At 38.5% G+C, this 23,559-nt stretch overlaps 1 protein-coding gene across 3 annotated transcripts in view; it reads right to left on the bottom strand.

The window, feature by feature from the left end:
- Positions 1-23,559, bottom strand: part of smg7 (SMG7 nonsense mediated mRNA decay factor) — a 139,327-nt gene that overhangs the window by 30,392 nt on the left and 85,376 nt on the right. For all 3 annotated transcript variants that reach the window (XM_060830316.1, XM_060830314.1, XM_060830315.1), the window contains exons 11-15: positions 20,912-20,982; positions 19,855-19,915; positions 13,053-13,172; positions 8,407-8,833; positions 2,971-3,115 (exon numbers count right to left, since the gene is read on the bottom strand). In XM_060830316.1, the coding sequence (XP_060686299.1) occupies positions 2,971-3,115; positions 8,407-8,833; positions 13,053-13,172; positions 19,855-19,915; positions 20,912-20,982 (824 nt within the window). The remainder of the gene's footprint in view (positions 1-2,970; positions 3,116-8,406; positions 8,834-13,052; positions 13,173-19,854; positions 19,916-20,911; positions 20,983-23,559) is intronic.

Below are 23,559 nucleotides of genomic sequence, written 5' to 3'. Positions count from 1 at the left end.
GTTAGTGAACCACTGATGACAGAGAAGGAGGCTATTTGGCACAGGGAGTCTTAAGGCGCTCTGTGGAGCAATGCAATTAAGTTCACTCCCACACCTGATCTCTGTAAGTTTGTAAGCTTATTTTATGAGTGCCATTAACTTTTTATTGCAAATCATTAATTGTTTCTGCCTCCAATAGTATTATGAGCAAGAAGTTCCAGGTCAATTCCTCTTCTGATGTGAAAAAGGCTCTTTCCCATTTTCGAGGAGAAAGTGAGGTCTGCAGATGCTGGAGATCAGAGCTGAAAATGTGTTGCTGGAAAAGCACAGCAGGTCAGGCAGCATCCAAGGAACAGGCCTGTTCCTTGGATGCTGCCTGACCTGCAGCGCTTTTCCAGCAACACATTTTCAGCTCTTTCCCATTTTCCCCCTGCATTGCTTGTTCAAAATATTAAAAGTCAAGATTAGAGTGGTGCTGGAAAAGCACAGCAATTCAGGCAGCATTCAAGCAGTAAATCTGTGCCCCAAGTTTTTCAAGCATAGATGAATGTAAACAGGTTATTTACTTGCTAAAAACAATGACTGCAGATGCTGGAAACCAGATTCTGGATTAGTGGTGCTGGAAGAGCACAGCAGTTCAGGCTGCATCCGAGGAGCAGTAAAATGGTATACCTTATGTAAGCCTGTCACAATCTTGTACACCTCCATCAAATTTAATCTAGTCTACAGAAATGGAATTTGAGGTTTTGAACTTTCAAACCAAAAATACAAAGTTGTTTGAATTTAACATCTAACAGTTAAGATTTGACAAAGGTGTATTTAAATTCAGGAGGCTATGGGTCTAAGCAGGGGCATACAAACTACCCAGTAGGGAACAGCTATCATTGGTTAATTAAGGAAGTTACTTTGAACTGTTTTTTCTGTAACTAGGGTTCAGCTAACTCTTTAGTTTTAAAATATATGAATATAGCATTTCAGTGTGACTTAGCACTGAATACTACTTGAGCAGAGTGCTAGGTATTTGGCAAATTGAGGGAGTTAGGTGAAGAAGTACTCCCTTTCTTATGTAAAAAGAGATAGAAAAGGGAATATGGTCCTGCATTCAGAACTCAGGGCTAGAAAATTAACAAGCCAGACATCAAAAACAGTAATCTTCATATTACTCCTAGCTCCAGCCTCAAGTCTACATGCAAATAGGTCAATTGGACAGATGAATGCGTGGCAAGAGGTAGAGAGAGGAGGATTTTGTACTCTCAGGACACTGGAGTTGACTTCAACATCACCCTCATTTGCGAGTATAAACCATGTCTAGAGTTACAGGAAAAAAGGCACAAAGTCAACGTTTATATGGAAAACTTGCTCATACACAACAAATTGAATGGTCTCCTTTTGCACCATGAAAATCCGAAGTGTTTGTGGATGACATTTGTAACAAAGCATAAAGCAGATTTCATCTTTTTCTTACATTTCACCAAATAATATATGGCCCGTACTTTGACTACAGTGGTTCAGTAGCACAGATGAATTACATTCATACTGGGGTTTCAGTAAGAAACAAGGTATCACAATGCAAGTCTCAGTAAAAATCTGAATATCAATACAAGAATCTACAATAAATGAATAGTCATCTTTAGAGAAATGCAGAGGAGTAGCAGTGACATTGATTTGCTGACAAAGTCTAAATGGGCAATGATAATTGGGGTGAGCAAGAATGAGAGCAAGCTTAAGATTAGACCCTAGTTATCTGTGCTGGTGGGTGATCTGGTGAAAGGGGATGAGACAATTAGCATTGCTTCTAATGTGACAGCAGTGGATGCTTCAAAGGACAGAGTAGGTCACTGCAGATTTATTTCATCCTGGAATGGTGACAGGGAAGCAGACTAGCAAACTGCATTTATATGATCAAACATTTCTTCTCACTGATACCAAAGAGTTGCTTTGCCATTTACCCAATCATATAAATTCAATGTTCACAACATTTTAAAAATATTGAAATAATGTATTTGTTATAATGTTTTGAGGATGGAGAGGAAGAGCAAAGAATCAAGAGAAGCAGGGTCAGATTACACCAAAAGACTATGCCACCTTTCACATTTTCTATGACAATGCAAAACCAGCAATCCAAGTTAGAGGGTAGAAGACAGCCAGACTTCTGCACCTACAGCTAATCAGAGGCACATAACTCATTAAAAATAATTAGCAAAACTCCCTTCTATGAAGCATGTTGCAATGTTGTCGAAGAGTGTGGCGCTGGAAAAGCATAGCCGATCAGGCAGTATCTGAGCAGTAGGAGAATCGATGTTTTGAGTATAAGCCCCTCTTCCTACTGACCGGCTGGGATTTTCCAGCACCAAACTCTTTGACTCTGATTGCCAGCATCTCCAGTCCTCACTTTCTCCATGTTTTAATGTGATGTTGTGGACATGGAGCACCCTCTTTAGTCATTAGTATATTTCAAATTTAGTCAGAATTGGACTTTTCTGTCACTCCATTCTTGATTATTCCTGCCTTCACAGTTATGATAGGCATGGATTTGGCTGGACATTGTGTTACCCAAACAACTTCTGCAAAATCTAAATAAAAGCAGCCATTTTATTAATAATTTCATTGTCAAAAGAGGCCACTTGCATTTAAAGAGACACATCTATCCAAGCAAAATACAGGGATGTTTATGTGACTTACTATGCCCTGCCTCTGTAGAGGTCGCACAGCTACAATGGGAACTTGCTCATACTTTGTAAATTGAGCAAATTCTGAAAAATCAAGTGGGCCAGAACACTGCATAACAATTGTTAGGTGAGAGCTAACTGAACAGCACAGTACATTAACCATGTAAAACTCCATCCTCGGATCAGTTTTTATAAGGTCAACATTGGAATCCATTGAAAACAAAAGATCAGATATAAAATACAGAACCCATAGATAACTACATAGCTGGCTTTTCAGGCCTTGCATTTGCAGAGTGATTTCCAAATATATAAATACACTCACCTGGCCTGCTAGGAAGAGGAGGAAATGCACCTGGATGATGGATGGGGATGAACTGAGAGTTGCTGGTTTGGTTTTGTGACTGGGTCACTGGTGTTTTCCTCGCCTCTGACACAGGTGTTTTTCTCATATCTGTCTGAGTTTTTACCTGATGAATGCAAGTTATAAATTGTAATCCATAATCTTAAATACACTCTCTCATATTCAAATAAATCCTGAATTATTTCTGACAAGGTGTCGCAAAGTTCTAATTTTGCCTAGATTTACTGAACAGAACAGACGTAGTGCAAATCTCAAAAAATACATTCAGCTGCTACTGCCACAAAGCACTACCACAGCTAGTATAAAAGATCATCAAACCTTAAATCACTTGTTCAACAGTTCTTGCCACAATTCAGTTTTATGCATCTTAGTCTGGAACTTCAATCGATGTCTAACTTCAAATGTCTGAAGGCATTTCCTTCAATTCCAAAAAGGATCTTTCATTATTGCCCGGCCAACAAGATCAAGATTATGTTTGCAAAGTACAAAATGTCATAAATATCTGAATATAAATTCCAGTAACAATCTACAGAAACAGCCCATGACAATGACAAAATTGATCATCTTGGAGTTTATGTTTTATATAAAAAAAGTTCTCTTTTACTGACAGCAATGTCAAATACGTATACAATGTAACACTTTGTTGTATAGAAGTACTAACACGAAATAAAAGTTCAATTGACATCACATCCTCATACAATCACAAGTATCCCACTAAAGCACAATGAAATTCGGGGTTCTATATTGTGGTCACAGTTAATTATTCCGTATAATCAGAATAAAAAGTACAGAACCTCTTCTTTGCTTGCCAAACCATATCAATACTTGACACTCAACAGAAGAGTAGTCAAAGACAGGCTTCCTAATTTATCAGGCTACTGAATAGCAAGTAAAGACTATTTATTCTCCCATGACATCAAATACATAATCTGTAATTCCAAGATGATAGTATTTTAATAACACAAATACTTTGAACATTATCATTCTACATTTATTGTGCTACAGCTGCATAGTTATAATAGTTTTTTTTAGGAAAACTACTCTTTTCATTTTGTGGGATATAGGTGTGTGGATACGGTCAGCATTTATTGCCCATCTCTAAATGGCTTGACAAGATGGTGGTAAGCTAACTTCATGAACCACTACAAGCCTTGCAATGTAGGTATATGGATAGTGCTGCTTGGAAGAGTTTTAACCCTGCAGTGAGGAACTGGTACAAATGACGTTAATAGCCGACACTGCTGAAGGCAGCATGTGGATGAAAAGGGAAAGGGGATCAAGAATAAAACCCTGGCGGCCTCCAAATGGTGCACAGATAGAAAGAACACAGTTTCTGGAACAGCCCCAGTCTGTTCAGCCTCTCCCTATAGCTACAATCAGATTAAGAACACAAGCAATCCACCATGATGGACCATGAAAGAAATGAAGTCAAAGTGGATAGACAGCAAAAGACAATCTTAGGTGTAAGAAAGAGTAGTGAAAGGGTGCTATGTTACATCTCAATCATTGCTTTAACGTTGCTAGCACTCTCTTTTGTCTACTGCTGTGAACACCCTCACCTCTTTCCCTTCTGTCAACAGCATTAAAATACCCATCAATTTCTAGCCCTTTTAGTTCCAAAGAGTCACATCTGACTCAAAATACTATCAATTCAGTAAGTGTAATAACTAATATACTAGAACTCTAGATTCCTATTCATCTGAATCCTGCAGTCATTCTCCATTTAATTAACACTTTTTTATTCTTCCTTCTAAAGTGAACTTCATATTGTCCCAAATTTTAGATTATCTGCCATGTTTTTGCACAGACGTTTTATATTTGCTACTTTCCAAGTCAAAGTGTCCTCAGCATTTTAACATGCCAGTTTTCCATGCAGTTGGTACAGGATGATGTCTATACTAATAACAACATGACTTTGCTGCATTATGTACATCAGACAGGAAAGCTTCAGAAGAAAAAGAGGTAAGGTGTCACCACTTGAACTGAAATTGCCATCCGAAAAGTCTCTGATCACTTCTTACAAGGGGAGTCAATCCCAGTGAGTCAAAGCATTAACATGAGATATTCTGTTCACGATACTTCCTTAGTTCTTGCTTATTTTATCCCAAACTTGTATTCTGAAGTCAACTTCCAAGTTACAAAAATAAATCAAAATCAGATTCATCTCAAGATCCAGACATCTGATTCAATGAAATAGAAATTAAACAAACATTAGTTTTTATGTTAGCTTGTAACAAATCAAATTAATTTCTGCACGTGGATGATTTTCTTCTTATTTAATACTGCTTCACCACCTAGCATGACAGGTTTGTTTACATAAAAGGTAGCAGTCATGATCCCCACAACCCAGCAATTTTTTCAAAGTCAGCAAGTTTCCAGGTTCAACTTCTGTTGAACTGACAAATCTTAACCAATTCAGTGGGTCTACATTACAGCCAACAATCAGCACACCCAAGTTTCAGTTTGATTCTACACTTACCAAATGAGATACATCAAATTCCCCAATAGTACATCATCTCTCTCTCAACTTTAACTAGCATTATACTCGTTCAGTTCAAAAGGCTGCATGGAATCATCTTAAATCTAAACGAAAGGTCCCAAACAAAGAGACCTCGGAGTGCAGGTTCATAGCTCCTCGAAAGTGGAGCTGCAGGTAGATAAGATAGCGAAGGTGGTGTTGGTATGCTTTCCTTTATTGGTCAGAGTATTGAGTACAGGAGTTGGGAGGTCACGTTGCGGCTGTACAGGACATTGATTAGGCCACTGTTGGAATATTGCGTGCAAGTCTGGTCTCCTTCCTATCGAAAAGATGTTGTGAAACTTGAACAGGTCCAGAAAAGATGTACACGTTGCCAGGCTGGGGCTGTTTTCCCTGGAGAGTCGGAGGCTGAGGGGTGATCTTATAGAGGTTTATAAAATTATGAGGGGCATAGATAGGGTAAATAGGCAAAGTTTTCCCTGGGGTCAGGAGTCCAGAACTAGACAGCATAGGTTTAGGGTGAGAGGGGAAAGATATAAAAGAGACCTAAAGGGCAACTTGTTCACACAGAGGGTGGTATGTGTATGGAATGAGCTGCCAGAGGAAGTGGTGGAGGCTGGTACAATTGCAACATTTAAGAGACATCTGGATGGGTATATGAATAGGAAGGGGTTGGAGGGTTATGGGCCGGGTGCTGGCAGGTAGGACTAGGTTGGGTTGGGATATCTGGTCGGCATGGACAGGTTGGACCGAAGGATCTGTTTCCATGCTGTACATCTCTATGAGGTGCTGTCATTACAATACCAAGTCAAGTTCAGACTCTGGAACCAGGAATTTTGTATATCCAGAACAATAACTGGCCTGAGTTCCACCTCAGTTCAGGAGAGATTTGTACGTCTCCCCAAAAATTAGTGGTTGGAACAACTGGAGCAACCAGTGTGTGAATGGCAGAATATGTGATTGCTAGAGTAACTATGTCTTTCCCATATCTATTGCTTCTCCAATTATCACTCTGACATTCCTGCTCTCAATAGTTAGAGTTTAAACAAAATAACTGACAGCTGAGTGGGCAAGACATAATGGGCTTTTTTTTTAACAAATTTAAAAGCCCACTAAAAATCATGAGGCTGCCTGAAGGTCAGAAACAGCATTCTAATCACAAGCAAGGCAGATCCCATTTTTATCAAAACTGGTCTTTCAGGTCAGAAAGAAAGATGCAGATTTCAGACACTGGATTTTCTGAAACCCAGCACTTAACAAAAATTTCTCATGAGTTTCAAAATTAGACCAGTTTTTCACCATACTGTAAATGTTGATGTACCCCTTAGATTATATGCACCAGCCCAGAGTCTTAACAATGCTTAACCGGAGTAAACACTGGCACACCCAAAATGCAAAATCATTAGAAGCCTGACAATTCAGAGGAAGTAAGCAGGTTAAAATAAAAAGTAGAATTCATCAGTTTCTCACACCTAATGGTGGTAAGGAAAAGTTTTCAGAAGACAGTTGAGTTGGTAGGAGAAAAAAATTAACATGGTTATCTTTGCCCCTCGGGGTGAGACTAGAATAGAACAGGTAGTCAAATTTTAAATTCACAGATTCTGGGTAGTTTCCGAAAAATGTTTCATAAACCTTTCAGGTCACATTTGCAGTACAACTTACGCTACTTGCAGTACAAAAATTAAAACTTATTTTACTTGTAGATCTATTTTTATAACCTAATCAAAGATAAATAAAATGGAATCATCAAGTTACTGATCACTTCCCCCTGCTTGAATGTTTGCATGCTGCAACAAATCTTCCTTGACACTGGAACAATTCACCACCCGTTTAAATGCTGTAGCAAATAATCGCATTGGAAGCATACAAAACGAAAATCAAGAACTTACAAACTACTATTCTAATGAGACCTTTTACAGGGCGAGATTTGTTCAGTTGTGGTGAATAACTGGGGTATTAACAGAGAAGGGGAGTTCACAATCTTTTAGAAAGAAAGCATATTCCTGAAATGTTTATGATGTTTCTAATCCATAACACTTCAGACTTTGAATGAGAGTTGGAAGTTTGTATATAAGAGTTGGCCTCTGCTAATATTACTAAATTCAGCTCCAGAACACACTTCAGAATACATTTCCTTGGTGTCTCTCTACTTCTACTTTTAAATTTCATCTTTCAGTTCTACTTCAGTAGGCTTCATTAATGCATTCTTTTAAAAATCATGAAAGTAAATTTTAACAAAAAGCTGAGGAGACAACCATATTAATTACCAATACATAATGGTCTCAAGATTTATTGCATTTTAATGAGACCAGCAACAGGCATCACTTCTTTAAATTTTAAATAAATTTTCAACATGTATCTTAGCATCCTAAAAAGTAATCAAAATTAAAGAACAATTTAAGAAATATGAGCGTCAGCACATGTATCTCACAAGTTTTATTGCAAAACTTGCATATAATCTAGTTTAACACTTTCATGTTGAACTAAAGCAGATCTCACAACTCAAGATGCCACCCTTTGAACAACAGATCAAGTTTTAGCTGCTCAAGTAAACCCAAAACATCCCAGTTTCAATATTCTGGGCCAGTCATTCCTCATTCCAGAATCTACACGGTGCACAACTGGCAGCTATTTTTCCTACACAACAATGCATATACCTCAGAAATAATTCTTTGTAATTTACATTGCAAAAATGCATATTTCTCTTTCTAGTATGCTTAGATGTTTCTCTTTCAAAACAGCCACGGTAAGAAAGATTGCTCTCGTGGATTAATGTCCGATTGGTTTTGGTTTTCATCTCACACCTCATGTCCTGCTTTTACATTTTCAAAGCACATTTAACAATAATCTTTGTGAACTGAAGATTCAGCTTTCATCACAAAGTCAAGAGATTCCAAAATCAAGAAGTAACTACCTACCTGCACTGCCACATTCTGTTTCCGTGCATGTTCCAGATTCTTGTCCTGGTTGTTTTTCTTTGGTTCAGTCTTTCTCTTATTGCTGTCTCGTTTTACATCCATTTTGTTTGCAATATCATTTCCTTTGTTATAGTCCCATCTTTCCTTCATGCCTTCTTTTGGATGGTGATTCCGATTCTGTTCTCGTGGTTTAATATTTTCCTTGAAGGTAACCAGTTTTTCACCACTTTCTGAACTGTTACTCTGAGTCTTGCCTGAAGACAAGACGGATTTTAGACCCTGACCAATCTCAATGCTGCTAGGTTCTGAAAAGGGTGGTTCCAGCAAGATCAGACTATCTTTTAATTCAGAAGAATCCTCATTAACCAGTTCTGGGATGTCAGTTACAAACAGTAGTTTTCCTTCTTCAATTTTGCTCTGGATAAGTCTGAGAAAGTAACATACATTGTGAAGAAATACTTGCACAGAACATATTATAGGAATGCAAAAAGGGTTACACATTGTTAAGATAATTTGTTCATAGTAGTTTTTTCTCACCAACATGCCATACACCGGTTCCCTCCACCCCCAAGTGTAGAAGAATAAAGACCGAGTTAATTGTGTTTAAGATTGGCATGGACGGGTTGGACCGAAGTATCTATTTCCATGCTGTATATCTCTACTGCTCCGTTTTGATACGACAAATAAAGAGAAATTATTTCCTGTGATCGAGAGTCTAAAACAAATGTACATTCTGGGCAGGATTTTCCAAGCAGTGGCAATTACAGAGAGATTGCCACTCTGCTCTTTTATTGAATTAAGAGAGAGTTTGACATTTCTGACAGAAAAGTTTGATCACAATTCCTTCAGAATCATAGACCTGCACATCAAACCTGACAGACCTCTTGCAGTGCAAAATAGTAAAGGCAGACAAACCATTCTTCTTATTTCACAGACAGCCATAATAAAAACTCCTGTGAAAGAGGCAATAGGTAAGCTCAATGAGAGGGTAGGAAACTAGGTGGGTAGGGTGGCAATACAGCCAGGTAAATGAATGTTCTTGAGAGGTTGGGATGAGGAAGAGGACATAGAGCAGGGATGATGGGTCCACAGCAGCAGGATTTGGATGCTAGTGTTACGGAGAGGCAGAGCTGAAAAATGTGTTGCTAGAAAAGCACAGGTCAGGCAGCATCCAAGGAGCAGGAGAATCGACTTTTCGGGCATAAGCCCTTCTTCAGGAATGAGGAAGGTGTGCTAAGCAGGCTAAGATAAAAGGTAGGGAGGAGGGACTTGGGGGAGAGGCGTTGGGAATGCGATAGGTGGAATGAGGTTAAGGTGAGGGTGATAGGCCGGAGAGGGGGTGGGGGCGGAGAGGTCGGGAAGATGATTGCAGGTCAAGAAGGCGGTGCTGAGTCTGAGGGTTGGGACTGAGATAAGGTGGGGGGAGGGGAAATGAGGAAGCTGGAGAAATCTGCATTCATCCCTTGTGGTTGGAGTGTTCCTAGGCGGAAGATGAGGCCCTCTTCCTCCAGGCGTCGTGATGGAGGAGGCCAAGGACCAGCATGTCCTTGGCTGAGTGGGAGGGGGAGTTAAAGGGTTCAGCCATGGGGCGGTTGGGTTGGTTGGTGCGGGTGTCCCAGAGGTGTTCTTTGAAAAGTTCCGGAAGTAGGCGCTCTTTCTCCCAAATGCGGAGGAGGCCACATCGGATGCAGTAAATGACGTGTGTGGAGGTGCAGGTGAATTTGTGACAGATATGGAAGGATCCCTTGAGGCCTTGGAGGGAAGTGAGGGGAGAGGTGTGGGCGCAAGTTTTGCATTTCTTGCGGTTGCAGGGGAAGGTGCTGGGAGTGGAGGCTGGGTTAGTGGGGGGGGGGGGGGGGGGGGTTGTGTGTGGACCTGACGAGGGAGTCGCGGAGGGAGTGATCTTTCCGGAATGCTGATAGGGGAGGGGAGGAAAATATATTCTTGGTGGTGGGGTCTGTTTGGAGGTGGCGGAAATGACTAAGGATGATACGATGTATCTGGAGGTTGATGGGGTAGTAGGTGAGGACCACCCCCTCTCTGGCCTATCACCCTCCCCTTAACCTCCTTCTACCTATTGCATTCCCAACGTTCCTCCCCCAAGTCCCTCCTTCCTACCTTTTATCTTAGCCTGCTTGGCACACCTTCCTCATTCCTGAAGAAGGACTTATGCCCAAAACATCGATTCTCCCGCTCCTTGGATGCTGCCTGATCTGCTGTGTTTCTGCAGCATCTGCAGTCCTCACTTTCTCCTTACAGAAAGGCAGGGCAGAGTGGTGTCAGTGAGATGTAATTCATGGGGGTGTGTGCGGTAAGCTGGAGTGTTAGTTTCATAGTTACTAAGGAATTCTATTAGCTTTTAATCGTCTAACTCTTCCTGAATAATGTTTTACTGAACCGTCTAAATTCTGATTTAAAATTATATTGAGAAGGGTTTCAGGTGCAGTGGAATTGCCGAGCAGAATCTTCAATTTCCCAGGCAATTCCTCGGAGTTTGTTACTTTGCAATTTGAGACGGTCCCTGTACACAACTCTCATCCATGTTGCAGAAACAACTGTAGCCATTGGAAAATCTGAACCAATATTAAAATTGGAGCTAGAACCAATCAGATGGGATATCAAGGACCACAATAAGTGTAGTGAAAATCTGGAATCTTCTTTCCATGAGGATAGGTCAATTTCAAATTCAAAGTGATTTCTTGGACAACAACATTTAATTTCTAGACAGTTAAGAAAGAGGTTAGCCATTTTCTGACTATATGGACAAACATGCCTGAGGGCTGAATGGTCTACCTCTATTTCCATGTTGAACAACAGCCTATAATTTTCTTTTATGTCGTCTGTAAAATTCCCTTCAAACTACTGGAGATTTGATGAAAGACATGTTCAACCAGAGATATAGTTATATTGCAACAATGCAACAGCACCCCACAGACTGCTTTAAGTAAAAGCAAGAGTGCCTCGATGTCAAAGGACAACGAGATTTAAACAATTTGTGAAAACTAATCAAATATTTCTGGTAGCTTAGTTTCTTCTAATTATGTGCCTCCTACATTGGACTTCTTTGCTGAGGATTAGATGCAGATTTAATGCCAACTTGTTCCTGTATTCTCTTCACCTAAGAAGTCTGGCTTGGATGATCAAGAAGGGAGGTCATTTCACTCATTTAAAAGACAGAAAATCTTTTAGATTAGATTAGATTACTTACAGTGTGGAAACAGGCCCTTCGGCCCAACAAGTCCACACCGACCCGCCGAAGCGCAACCCACCCATACCCCTACATATACCCCTTACCTAACACTACGGGCAATTTAGCATGGCCAATTCACCTAACCCGCACATCTTTGGACTGTGGGAGGAAACCGGAGCACCCGGAGGAAACCCACGCAGACACGGGGAGAACGTGCAAACTCCACACAGTCAGTTGCCTGAGGCGGGAATTGAACCCAGGTCCCTGGCGCTGTGAGGCAGCAGTGCTAACCACTGATGGAAAAAAAGAGCCCATATGGTAATATTTTTCCTTACTTTTCATGGATCATGGAAATCATTGGCAAGACCAGCATTTTTTGCCCATTCTTAACTGCCCTGCAGTCAAGTGGCTTGCTAAATAATTTCAGAGGACAGTTAAGATTCATTTTAGCTTTAGTCTGAAGTCATGTATAGGCCAAAAAATATAAGGATGGTATATTTCCTTCCCTAAAAAGTACAGTTACCTTGACAATAATTTCACTATTTTTCTGGTCCTGGATTTAATTAAGACTAGCTTTCAATTCCAAATTTACTAAATGAAATTTAAATCCCACCAGTTGCCATCAAAGGATTTGAGTCCACAATGCATTAGCCTAAGCCTTTGGATTACTAGTTCAATGACCTTACAACTTCACTATCGTCCCACAAATAAATATATGCACTCTTCCTAAAGGAATGACAAGCAATACTGCACTGAATGCAAAATTTAAGCAAATTAATTAGATTCTCAATTTCAAACTTGTATGGTGCAGTTTGACTTCAGGTCGTTTATTACAACAATGATGGGGAAAATAAAAATCGGTTCCCCAGTTACAAAACATTAATCAACAAGTTAAGGCATCTAGTTTTAATTTGTTTAAAATGTCATGTCCAAGAATCTCTCACTTTCACAAATCTGAAATTGTAATTTCGGTACACGCTTTTAATATTTGGCCTGGCTCGTGTGACTTTCTAATCTTTCTCCTCTACCCTACTGCAGGTGTATGATTCCATCAACCTTTAATACGTGGGACCAGTTTGATGTCAGAATACAGGTCCTGTGAACTTCTAACTGGGATAAACCCAATGCTATCTTTGGCACTGTCCAGAGACATGCAATTTTAGGGGAGGCCAGGTAATGATTAGATTCAGCAAACCAGAGGCAATTGGAGAGAATTCAGGGAGATCAGATAATGCAATGCTAAGAACCTTGCTGATCTATAAGTTTCAGAGATTGGATAAACTCGCTGAGGCACAGCAGCAGTCACTACTTTATTTTGAGTAATTCTGAAGCAAAACAAAGTTGAAATACAATAATTTCAAATCTTCTTTCATGGTTACAGCCACTGTCAGCCAATCTAAGCAGAGGATTCTGTTTATACAGTAGAATTTAAACTTTTGATTCAGTTTAAGTATACCTGGAATGATTTTCTGCTATCCACTTTCCCAAAGCAAGCAATCGCTGATGACGTGTCCTTAGTTGCTGCCCTTCCTTGTCTACCACTATTCCTTGGTGCCCACTTGAAAAATCCAGATTTCTTTAGAAGAATGAAATATATTAATATTTAGAACATCTTGAAAAGACTGATGACATAGAGCAAATACCATAGAAGTTAAAAAACCTTCCAGAATACAAATAATGAAATAACCACAGCAAATGGAGAAATTTGGCAAAATCTCAGAAGTCATATAAAATACTAAAGATGCATGTCAATTGCTTTGGGATTCTATTTCTCTCCCCCTTTTCTTTCTTAAATAGTGTGTTTTAAAGAACTCTTTGCCACTCATCCACTGATGTCAGAAAAATGTAGTTGAGTTAAGCAGCCAAAAAGATTAAGTACAAGGAGATAGGGAGAGGCATGTGTAACTGAGTGTAACAAGACAAATGAAAGGAGTAACCACAGAAAATGGTCTTGCCTAATGTGCATGATGTAAATGTTACCTGTAAGGATAATGAAGGGCAGTGGAACAAGGACAGGCTGAACAGTAATGAAGACATTAAGCAATAAAGGACTACAGGTAGTTCAAAAGAGGCAAGGGTGGCAGAAACAAAGCAGAACAGAGGCAGAACAAATATTGATGTAAATACTCAGTGGGTCTCATAGCATCTGTGGAGAGTGAAGTCTCATTGACCAAAAATTCGAATGTTTTTCTTCCTCACCACAGATTTTCCAGCAACACATTTTTCAGCTCTGATCTCCAGCATCTGCAGTCCTCACTTTCTCCTAACAGATTGTGCCAGACCTGATGAATATTTCTGGTAGCTTCTGCTTATATTTTAGAATTCTAGCAATCCAAGTACTTCGTTGTTATGGGAAAATAAGATTCCAGTTATTGTGAATTTATAAGAGGACAGAAGTAACACCATGTAGTCCTGAGCAGTCGTAACAGAGCTTAGGAGGGCAAGAGATGTCCAAAGCTGACTGTTCAAATACACAGAAAGGGAGGGAAGTGAATCAGTTACTACAGCCCATGTAGGAATCAAATACATTAGAACAAAGGGGAAGCTCTGCAGAGTATATCTCTGATGTAATAGCTTAACATTGAAATGAATAGCAAGACTTTTAGGGTGGTAATCTCTAGATTAAAACCCAACCCGCATGCTAATTGGCAACAGACTAAAATCTATTACACATCAAAACATACAAAATACAATCCTGGTAACATAGGAAGTACCTCAAATAAAAGCTCTGGACACAAAAGCTGATAGTATAAGAGAAAGAAATTAGAAGCTCAAATCCAGATCACGCATGCAATCTGATGGGTAACGGGCAAGTAAACTGGACTAATAGGAGGCAAGCCAAGAGACCAGGCAAGCAAGCAAGAGAAAGACAGACAGAGGGGAGCCTGAAAGAACAGGAGCTAAGAGTTAGAGTTATACGTGAGTGCTCGTAAGAGAAAAGAGAAATTGTTTTTGATAGCAGAATGAGTGTTAATCCTGAATCTGAGAGTGAGCCAGATATCCACGCATATTCTTCCTCCCATGAAAACCAGACTGAAGAGGGAATACAGGCAGAAAGGCCTGTTCTACACTCTTGCATGAATTCTGCTGATGCCAGTTCACAACGTAAGAAAGTAGAGGCTAAAGCTAGGCCAGCATTCGCTCAATTCATTATTAACGTGGCTCCGAATTTCTCTTCTGATGATCAGAACATGGGATCTAATCCGCCTCTCTCTCTCTAGCTTTGTTTCTTAAGCAAAAAAAAGGGTTTTGTTAGTTACTTAGCAAATTTTAACGATCATCTTAACGAATTTCTATTTTATACATTATCAATTGATTGCTTCGAAAGAGATGAAAAAAAGCTTTTATTTTGAAATTCACATTTAGTGCTGTGTCAAAACTCATTTAGGGTCATACAGTCATAGAGATGTAACAGCACGAAAACAGACCTTTCGGTCCAACTCGTCCATACTGTTCAGATATCCCAACCCAATCTAGTCCCACCCGCCAGCACCCAGCCGATATCCCTCCTATTCATATTCCCAACCAGATGCCTTTTAAATGTTGCAACTGTACTAGCACCACTTCCTTTGGCAGCTCATTCCATACATTTACCACCCTCTGCATGAAAAAGTTGCCCCTTAGGTCTCTTTTATATTTTTCCCCTCTCACCCTAAACCTATGCCCTCTAGTTCAGGACTCCCCCAACAGAGAAAAGGCCATGTCTATCCATGTCCCTCATGATTGTGAGGTCACCCCATAGCCTTTGATGCTCCAGGGAAAACAGCCCCAGCCTATTCACAGCCTCTCCCTACAGCTGAAATCCTCCAACCTTGGCAACATCTTTGTAAATCTTTTCTGAACCCTTTCAAGTTTCACAACATCTTTACGATAGGAAGGAAACCAGAAGTGCACACAATATTCCTAAAGTGGCCAAACCAATGTCCTGTATAGCTGCAACACGACCTCCCAACTCCTGTACTCAATTCTCTGATCAATAAAGGAAAGCATACCAAATGCCTTCTTTAACCCTTGAGTGAGAAAATTTAAATGGGACTCATTACATGAAAAGGCAGGGCAACCCTGCATTAAAAGCACAGGAGTAGGTTGGACATAACTAGCAACCAAATATGGCATCTTCTCAAAGGGCAAGAAAATTGGTGGAAGTAGTGCAATAGAAATACTGATAAAAACCAAACTATCATAACAAGTGGAAAGAAATATCAACATGCATGATTAGTAGGGGAGATCAGAGGAATAAACAATAAAGGATGCAGAACTCATGAGAGTTGTGTACCCACACCTGCAGACACCAACAGTGGAGTGGGGGAACAGTAAAAGATCAGACAGGCAAATTACATTGTTATAATGGGAAGTTTCAATTTTCCCCATGACCGGGTAAAGCAAAATAGCTCAAATTGTAACACCAAAGTGTTTCAAACCAACAATTGAGAAAGGTATACTAGATTAAATTATACTTAATTGACAGAACTAGTTAATAATCTGTAAGCGAATGTCTTACAAATAGTGATAAGATGGTTGAATTTGATATTAGGGTTTGAGAAACAAAGACAAGCCATGAACGAAGGCTTAAAATTAAAGTCAATCACAGAACTAAAGGAAATGAAATTACCAAAATAAATTGGGCTCAGCTGTTAATAGGTAAACCTACAAACAATGAGAGGTGTTCAACAATGTAGTGCAACACTATCCAAAAGAGGTCTTAGCAGCAAAGGTCTCTCTTGTGTATTTAATCAACCATAATAAACAAGCTGGAAGCAAGTGTTCATGCGAATATAAAAAGTGAAATCCAACAAATGGGACCATTATTAAAAGAATTGAGATACAAATTTAAACTTGTAAGTGATTTAAAAGTTAACAGTAAAAGGTTTTATCGGCATATTAAGTAACAGTAGTTAGGGGTGCATGAAAAGAAAATGTAAATGGACTATAATGGACAACAAAGAAATTGCAGATTTGTTAGAAGGATTTTGTATCGGTCTTCACAGTAGGGGAAGTCAAAATACCACAGACACAAGATACTGCAAAATAAGCGGCGAGGAGGAATCTACTGCATTTAATATGCTTAAAATTTAATGGAGAAATTAACACAAGTAAGTTGAAAATTTTTAGAGATTGGCTAGGCTTGAGCTCCAAATATTTGAAAAATATGGAGAAACAAAAGCTGAGTTTGCAATAATTTTCCAAAGCACTTTGGAGTCAGGACTGGTTTTGGAATAATTCTTGAGGGTCTCTAGATTCAGGCATAAAAATTCTAAATGCTACTCCATTGTTTAAGACAGGAGAGAGAGGGGAAGGCATTTCATAAAATCTAATTCATATCATCAAAATAATGAGACACCATGGAAACAAAGGTGACCTGAGGAAAGAGAATGAGAATTAGTTGAGGTCAGTGATCTAGTAGAGACGTGAATGCATTTTTAAATCAGTAGGATGTGATCAGTGATATTTCTTAAGGATCTGTAGCATTTACATCAATGACTTGTCTGAGAATTAGAATTCTACATACAGGTTAGAATAAACTAAGTTGTGTAACCTGCTGCTCCCATATGCAAGGACATAAACAGATCAAATGAATGAGCAATTAGAACATGGTTACACTGGAGTGAAATGAGGAAACACTTTACTGCACAAAAGAATAGTGGAATGTGGAAATGTCATGTAAATAATGTCAAAAGAACTGGTTACAGAGTCAATCAATATTTGAGAATGAGAAATAAATTTTTGGTAGAGTAACAGGGGATAGGAAGTAAGAGCAAGCAAATGAAATCAAGCTATTCATGATCATAAAATTCAATTTACCTATTACTTTCAATAGTCTGTCAAACAAAATTTGCTTGAAGTTGTCAAAATGACAACTATTTTCCTGTACACAGAGTTAAGTTGAGGATGCTGTCAGAAAGTTGAATCAGATGGCAACGTATCTCTTGGCATTTCTAGTATTGCACACAAGTTTATGAGTGTAGCTTTGCTTCTTCTGAACCCTCATTTATTGGCAATAAATTATCAAAAGTACTTTTCTGAAATTAATGATCATGTAAAAACAGCTCAACTACAAACTACAAAAGTGTAGTGCAGCAAGTTGCTCTTTTTATTTAAACACTAGTTTCGTCGTTTAAACGAATCCTAAAACCGACAGGAACAAGATGGAAAGCAAACACACTGCTTCGCTCTATGTAGTGTATGAACTAGTTTCAAAATTGCCAACGTTGAGTTTTCTTCCCAGTAATTTAGTAATTAAGGAGTGAAAACAACTGGTTTAGCACGGTCAAAAAAAAAAGTTGCATGAAAACACTGCTGTAGTATTCTCGTTTGTTAAGGACGACTAGTTACTTTCAAGCTGTTAGTCAGATATCAAAATCAAAGTGAATCCTTTCCTGGCTGGACTATTACCTTCCATAGACTAATTGTGCCAAGAGATGAAATTTTTAATGTAACCGGGTAGACTCCATAATACCAATTAATATAAAGATGCTTCTGTTTTCTTGTCCACTTGTCAAGGTTCATAACCAAATCTGCTAACATTCCAAATCTCTCTTGCCACTATTAAGTCAGAGGACCCTTTCAATAGTGGATTCTTTAAACCAAACAAGCTGCTGTAGGTGTTTACAATTATCAATAACATTTTTAGAAGAGAAATGATTGAAGAAAGTGATTTCACAGATAAGATTTAGACTTTGTTAAAGCATTCTTTCAAGTGGGGGCAACTCGTGATTACAAAGAGCCAGCCATTATGGTTTCAAAACCTATGAAAACAGGACATGACAACAACTTGCATTTATACAATTCCTTTTACGTAGAAAGATATACAAGTCTTGAGTGAACCAGCGGGTAAATAAAGAAGCCAAGCATCAAAAACTGGCTATTAAAAACATGGTCAAGAAATTGGTTTTAAAGAAGTTCTTAAAACAGAAACAGATACAAAGTTTAAGCAGGGAATTAGGACTAACATTTAAGTATCTAAAACATCTATCAACTTGATAGACAATATATTAGCTAGCTATCAACAGCGTAAACACAGGATGACAAATAACGAGAATTTGAGGATCAGAGCCAGTGAAGTGAGAATGTATCACTGGAGGAGCTTCAACAGATTTAACCATGTTGTTAGGAATTCTTAAATTTATTGGGGGTGCAGAATGGATATGAACCATGAAAGCAATGTCTATGGCAGGTGGATAAGTATACAGACAAAGGTGAATAATGCTACAGAGGTAGAGGTGGGCACTTAAGATAGAGGTCATACAGTCAGAAATAAGTCAGTATGGCTTTTTCTGGATTTAGTGGTTAAACCAGAAGATCTCAGGTGTAAAATATTTTCTGTGTAATTCATTTATTAATTCAACTTCCTGCATCAAATACTGTTCCACCAATCAAACACTTTGAACTCACAATTTGAACTATGTTTTATTAAGCAATTTTATATGCATATGACAAAGTTGATAACTTTGTGACCAACTTCTATCATTGATTCCTTAAAAATTAAAATTTTTACTAATGGATAAAGCTGTAAATTTAGTTAGGGGAATTCAGATTTCCAAGGTACACTGAAAAAGTACTTCCAATGGCCAGTGAATCCATTGCATAGAGGTCAGAATAACTTTCTTTTACCAATGCAAAAAATGTTAGAATTTGTCAGAAAATGCATTGGGAGCAGAATCTTTACAGAAGCAAATTATGGTGGATGCTGGAAAGCTGAAATAACAGAAAATCTTGGAAATACTCATCAGATCTGGCAGTATTTGTTAAGAAAAAGTTAACATTTCAGAGATGCAGTCTTTCATCAGAACTTGTTTGAATTGGTGTTAAGTATTAACTCTGTTTCTTTTTCTCAGATGCTGCCACGATTGTTGAGCATTTCAAACATTTTCTGCCTTTATTGGCATAGCCACTAAAAGGAAAAGTGGATAAATACTTGATAAACTTAAAATGATAGAGAGAAAAGGCACGGAAATATAATTGTGATCTCACTTGGAGAAAGCCAGCACAGATGTATTGGCCAGAATGGCCTCTTTCTGCACTGTAAAAGTTAAATGATTAGGGTTAGCTCAGAATCAGAGGAATTACATTTATGGTATGAAAATGCTTTTGATTTTAGGCTGTCCAAGTTGGCATATGAGGGGGGACAGCCTTGATAGACCCAAAGATGTTTTTCTTATCCTTTCCAATACATTCTTATGAAGCTAGTCACGACAAAGTAGGCTTCTTTTCAAATGACCAATGCAACTATATGCATTAAAAAAAAGTGATTTTTTTACCTTAGAGAAGGTCTGAGTGCAAGGAATCCTTGTAATTCAAATTCTTCAGGAAGAGGAGTAGCTGGAAAGGGACCAGAGTGGGAGAAAGAAATGAGAAATAATTAAGCAAACATTTACACAAATTGATTATTCGATTTTTGTTTTCGGCATTTGAACACATATTTTCTTCATTCTGATTTTAAAAATTAACTGTAAATCATTGAGAATTTCATAAAAGTAGCTTGATGTAGTTCATTCACGGAATTATGTTTAAAGATAGAATAGATAACAATGCCAAAATTCTACTTAATCTCTTGCTGTGCTATTCTTCTCAGAAACGCACAAAAGAATGCTGCCAAAATCAACCGCACAAGTGTGCTCCTACAACAGATCTTGGTAAAGACCATTCTGTTTGGATTTATCAGTTCTAGAACATTCACATGCTTAGAATATCAAAAATTGCTCCAGCATGCTTATGGATAAACCTCTTTAGTTTTGTATGCACTCAAGGGAAAACGTAAGCAAATTCCCTCCAAAAGTTATTTCAGTTGGGATCTTTATTTCTTCAGAACCTCTCCCTATATTTTGGTGAGAGGATGAAGATAGAGTGTGCCTCTCTGCATTACTTCAAACTAATTATATTTTAAAAATAGGTCCAGAGTCATGAAGTTGCAGGGACAATAATCTGCAAATCTGGAAAGAAACCTGTTCAGGAGCTCCACAGCATCTCTGACCAGTGAAATCATGAGCAACATTGTTGAGCAATCATCTCGCTCAAAACTTTGCCAAAGAAAAAAATAACCTACAATGGAATAAAGGGTAATACTTTAAAAGGTAATCACACCACTTATGTTTGTAAGAATGAAGAAGAATAATGTTGTCATAAGGATTCCTCAGTGTGCTCAGCCCAACCCTGAATCACTAAAACACATTCGATACCTGCTTTCATGACTATGGAAGACTTACCAAATTAAAAATACCTGATCCTTCAATAAAAGTTCCTCATGCTCTATATAGTACACTCTTTTTCCACTCATGTTTAGAATTAATTGATTAATTAAGCATCAAACACCCATACCATTAAAGCCAGAAAGATCGTCTTCCTGTGGATGAAAGCTGTTCAGCAATGATACAATCCAGGGCCAAATGCTGAAAGGAAAAAAAGAAACAAATCTTTAATGATACAAAATAATGGAATTATCAGTGCTGCACATCCAACTGTGGTCCAGATTGGCAAGTGTGTGTTTGACCATGGTAAAAGTCTTATGAATGGAGTAAGGCAAGAAATAGTCATGACATTAACTGGCACCATACCAATGCTGGATGTTTTTACCACCCAGTTTAAGAATGTACACAGCTAGGAGCAAGAACATGCCATGTGCCATCTTAATCCTGCCATGCTTTCCACTAATCGCTGATATGTTACCTCAATTTTATGATTTATTCCTCAGTTCTTCTGAAATTCAATAATTGGCTCATCTCAACTTACTGAAGAGGAGGTAGTTAGACTTTGAACATACATAATGAGTGAACTGTGTAGCTCCCTTGTACATAAAATTCCAAACATTTAGAACTCTCCAAGTGAAGGAATTCCCTGTCTCAATTTTAAATGATTAATCTCTTCTTATAAAACACAGAATTATTTATAGGGAAACAACTTCACTTTCTATTTCTGAATCCACCACTCAGAATCCTAAAAGCTTTCATTATATTCTAATCACTCCCCTAAGCATGAGGAAGTACATGCCAAATCTATTCAACCTCTCAGCACAGGACAATACACACACAAGCCAGGAATCAAACTACTGAACTTTTGCTGCAATACTTTCAAAGCAAGTGCATTCTTCTTTAGATAAGAGGACCAAATCTGATAAAGCACTCCAGCTGCAGATTCAGCAAATTCTGTGTAATTGCAGCAAATCTTTCTTACTTTCATACTTCAGATCTTTGCAATAAAGACCAACATATATTTTTTCCCCTAACTGTTTGTTGTATTTGCATGTTCATTTTGTGATGTGTGTACAAGGATCCCACATTCCTTTATGCCACTTTATTCTCCAGTCCACTGCATTTCAAAATAGTATATCTTTCTAATTATCCTAATAAAGTGAAATGACCTTATATTTTCCACGTTATTCTCAATCTGTCATTTTATTGCCCACTCACTTAGGAAGATGTGATAGTGTCTCAAGGATCAGTCCTAGGGTCTTAATTATTTACTATCTATGAAGGATTTAGAGGAGGGAACATAGTGTAATGGAATACAAATTTGCTGACAATATTAAAAATTGGTGGGAGGGGATGTCGTAATGAGGGCAAAGAACCCGCAAGGGAATGCTTATTGCATGGCAGATGGAATTTCATGTAGGAGAGGTAGGAAGAACCAAAGGGCAGATTATTTAAATAGAGACACACTCCAAAAAAGTGCAGTATAGTGCATGAAACACAAAAATCCATCATGCAAAGTACTGCATGTAATTAAGGCGGCAAACAAAATTTGGTCTTTATTATCAGGGGGTTGGAGTTTACGAACGAGGAAGGCTCGTTATAATGATACAGTGATGGCAAGAGCACACCTATAACACGGTGTTCAGTTCTTTTGCCATATTTTAAAAAAGAAAATCAATCCACTAGTTTGAGGCTGTTCAAAAGCGCTTCATTAGTCTGATACCTGGATGAAGGAGTTGACTTAACAACGGCTAAACAGATTACACCCTTATTCAAGGGAGTTTACAAGAATAACGGATGCTTTTATTGAAACACACAAGAATCTAAGGGGGCTTGAAAGGGCAGATGTTGAGACAGTATTTCCACGTACAGAAATCTGAAACTAAGGGAACCAACTACAGAATAAGGAGATGCTCATTTAATATTAGGATGCAAAGGAATTTCTTCGCCAAGGGTGGCGAATGTTTGAAATTCTCTAACAGAGCTGCACTGGCTCGACTGTATTTAAACAGCTAGACTTTGAGGGAATTGACAGCTATGCTGAGCTGATATGAAAAATGAGTCATGGCCTAGGGCAGATTGGCCACGATCTTGCTAAATGGTGGGGCAGGCTTGACATGCAACATTACTCCTTCCCCATTCCTTGTGTACTCAGTCTGCCCATATCCATTTGCAGCATCTGTATATGCTTTACTCCTGGTTTAACATTCCAATGATCATCAGGAATATTGGATATTATCCTAACTCCACATCTTTTAATGTTTTTTCCCCAATCAACCTTAGCTAATCTATGCTTGCACATGCATAATTGGTTTTAAATTCAAGGCATTGTTGAAACAATGTCACTCTCAAAATTAACTTGAGATTTTGATATATAATGATTACACCACCCTATAAGATCATTTACTAGCATTACTATAAGTCCTGTTTCATTACTTAGAAAAAAAAACACATCTTTTCATTTTTCTACATTTTTGATTGCAGACTCAAATGGGAAAAGGGCTGTTTTAAAACCAAGGATTGTAGAAGGAATTGATGCACTTTTTAAAAGCAAATTACCGAACTAATCATAAATTGTGTTTACACTGTTGCTTTAAAGCAGGGAGCTGACAATGGGTTGGCATGAGAAGACGTGTAAAAAGGTGAGATTTACTCAACAACTGGTTGCTGATTGGCTTATGGAGTTGTAACCAGTTGTGAATGCCAATGGTTATCTATCTGTCTGTCAACTATCTGATTGCTGAACAGCTTCTGGATATAAGCGATACTGGCAGAAGC

The sequence above is a fragment of the Hemiscyllium ocellatum genome, chromosome 9, assembly GCF_020745735.1.
Source record: "Hemiscyllium ocellatum isolate sHemOce1 chromosome 9, sHemOce1.pat.X.cur, whole genome shotgun sequence".
Taxonomy (NCBI): Eukaryota; Metazoa; Chordata; class Chondrichthyes; order Orectolobiformes; family Hemiscylliidae; genus Hemiscyllium; species Hemiscyllium ocellatum.
Note: the sequence above shows the minus strand (reverse complement) of the source record. Positions and strands in the feature narration are given on the sequence as shown.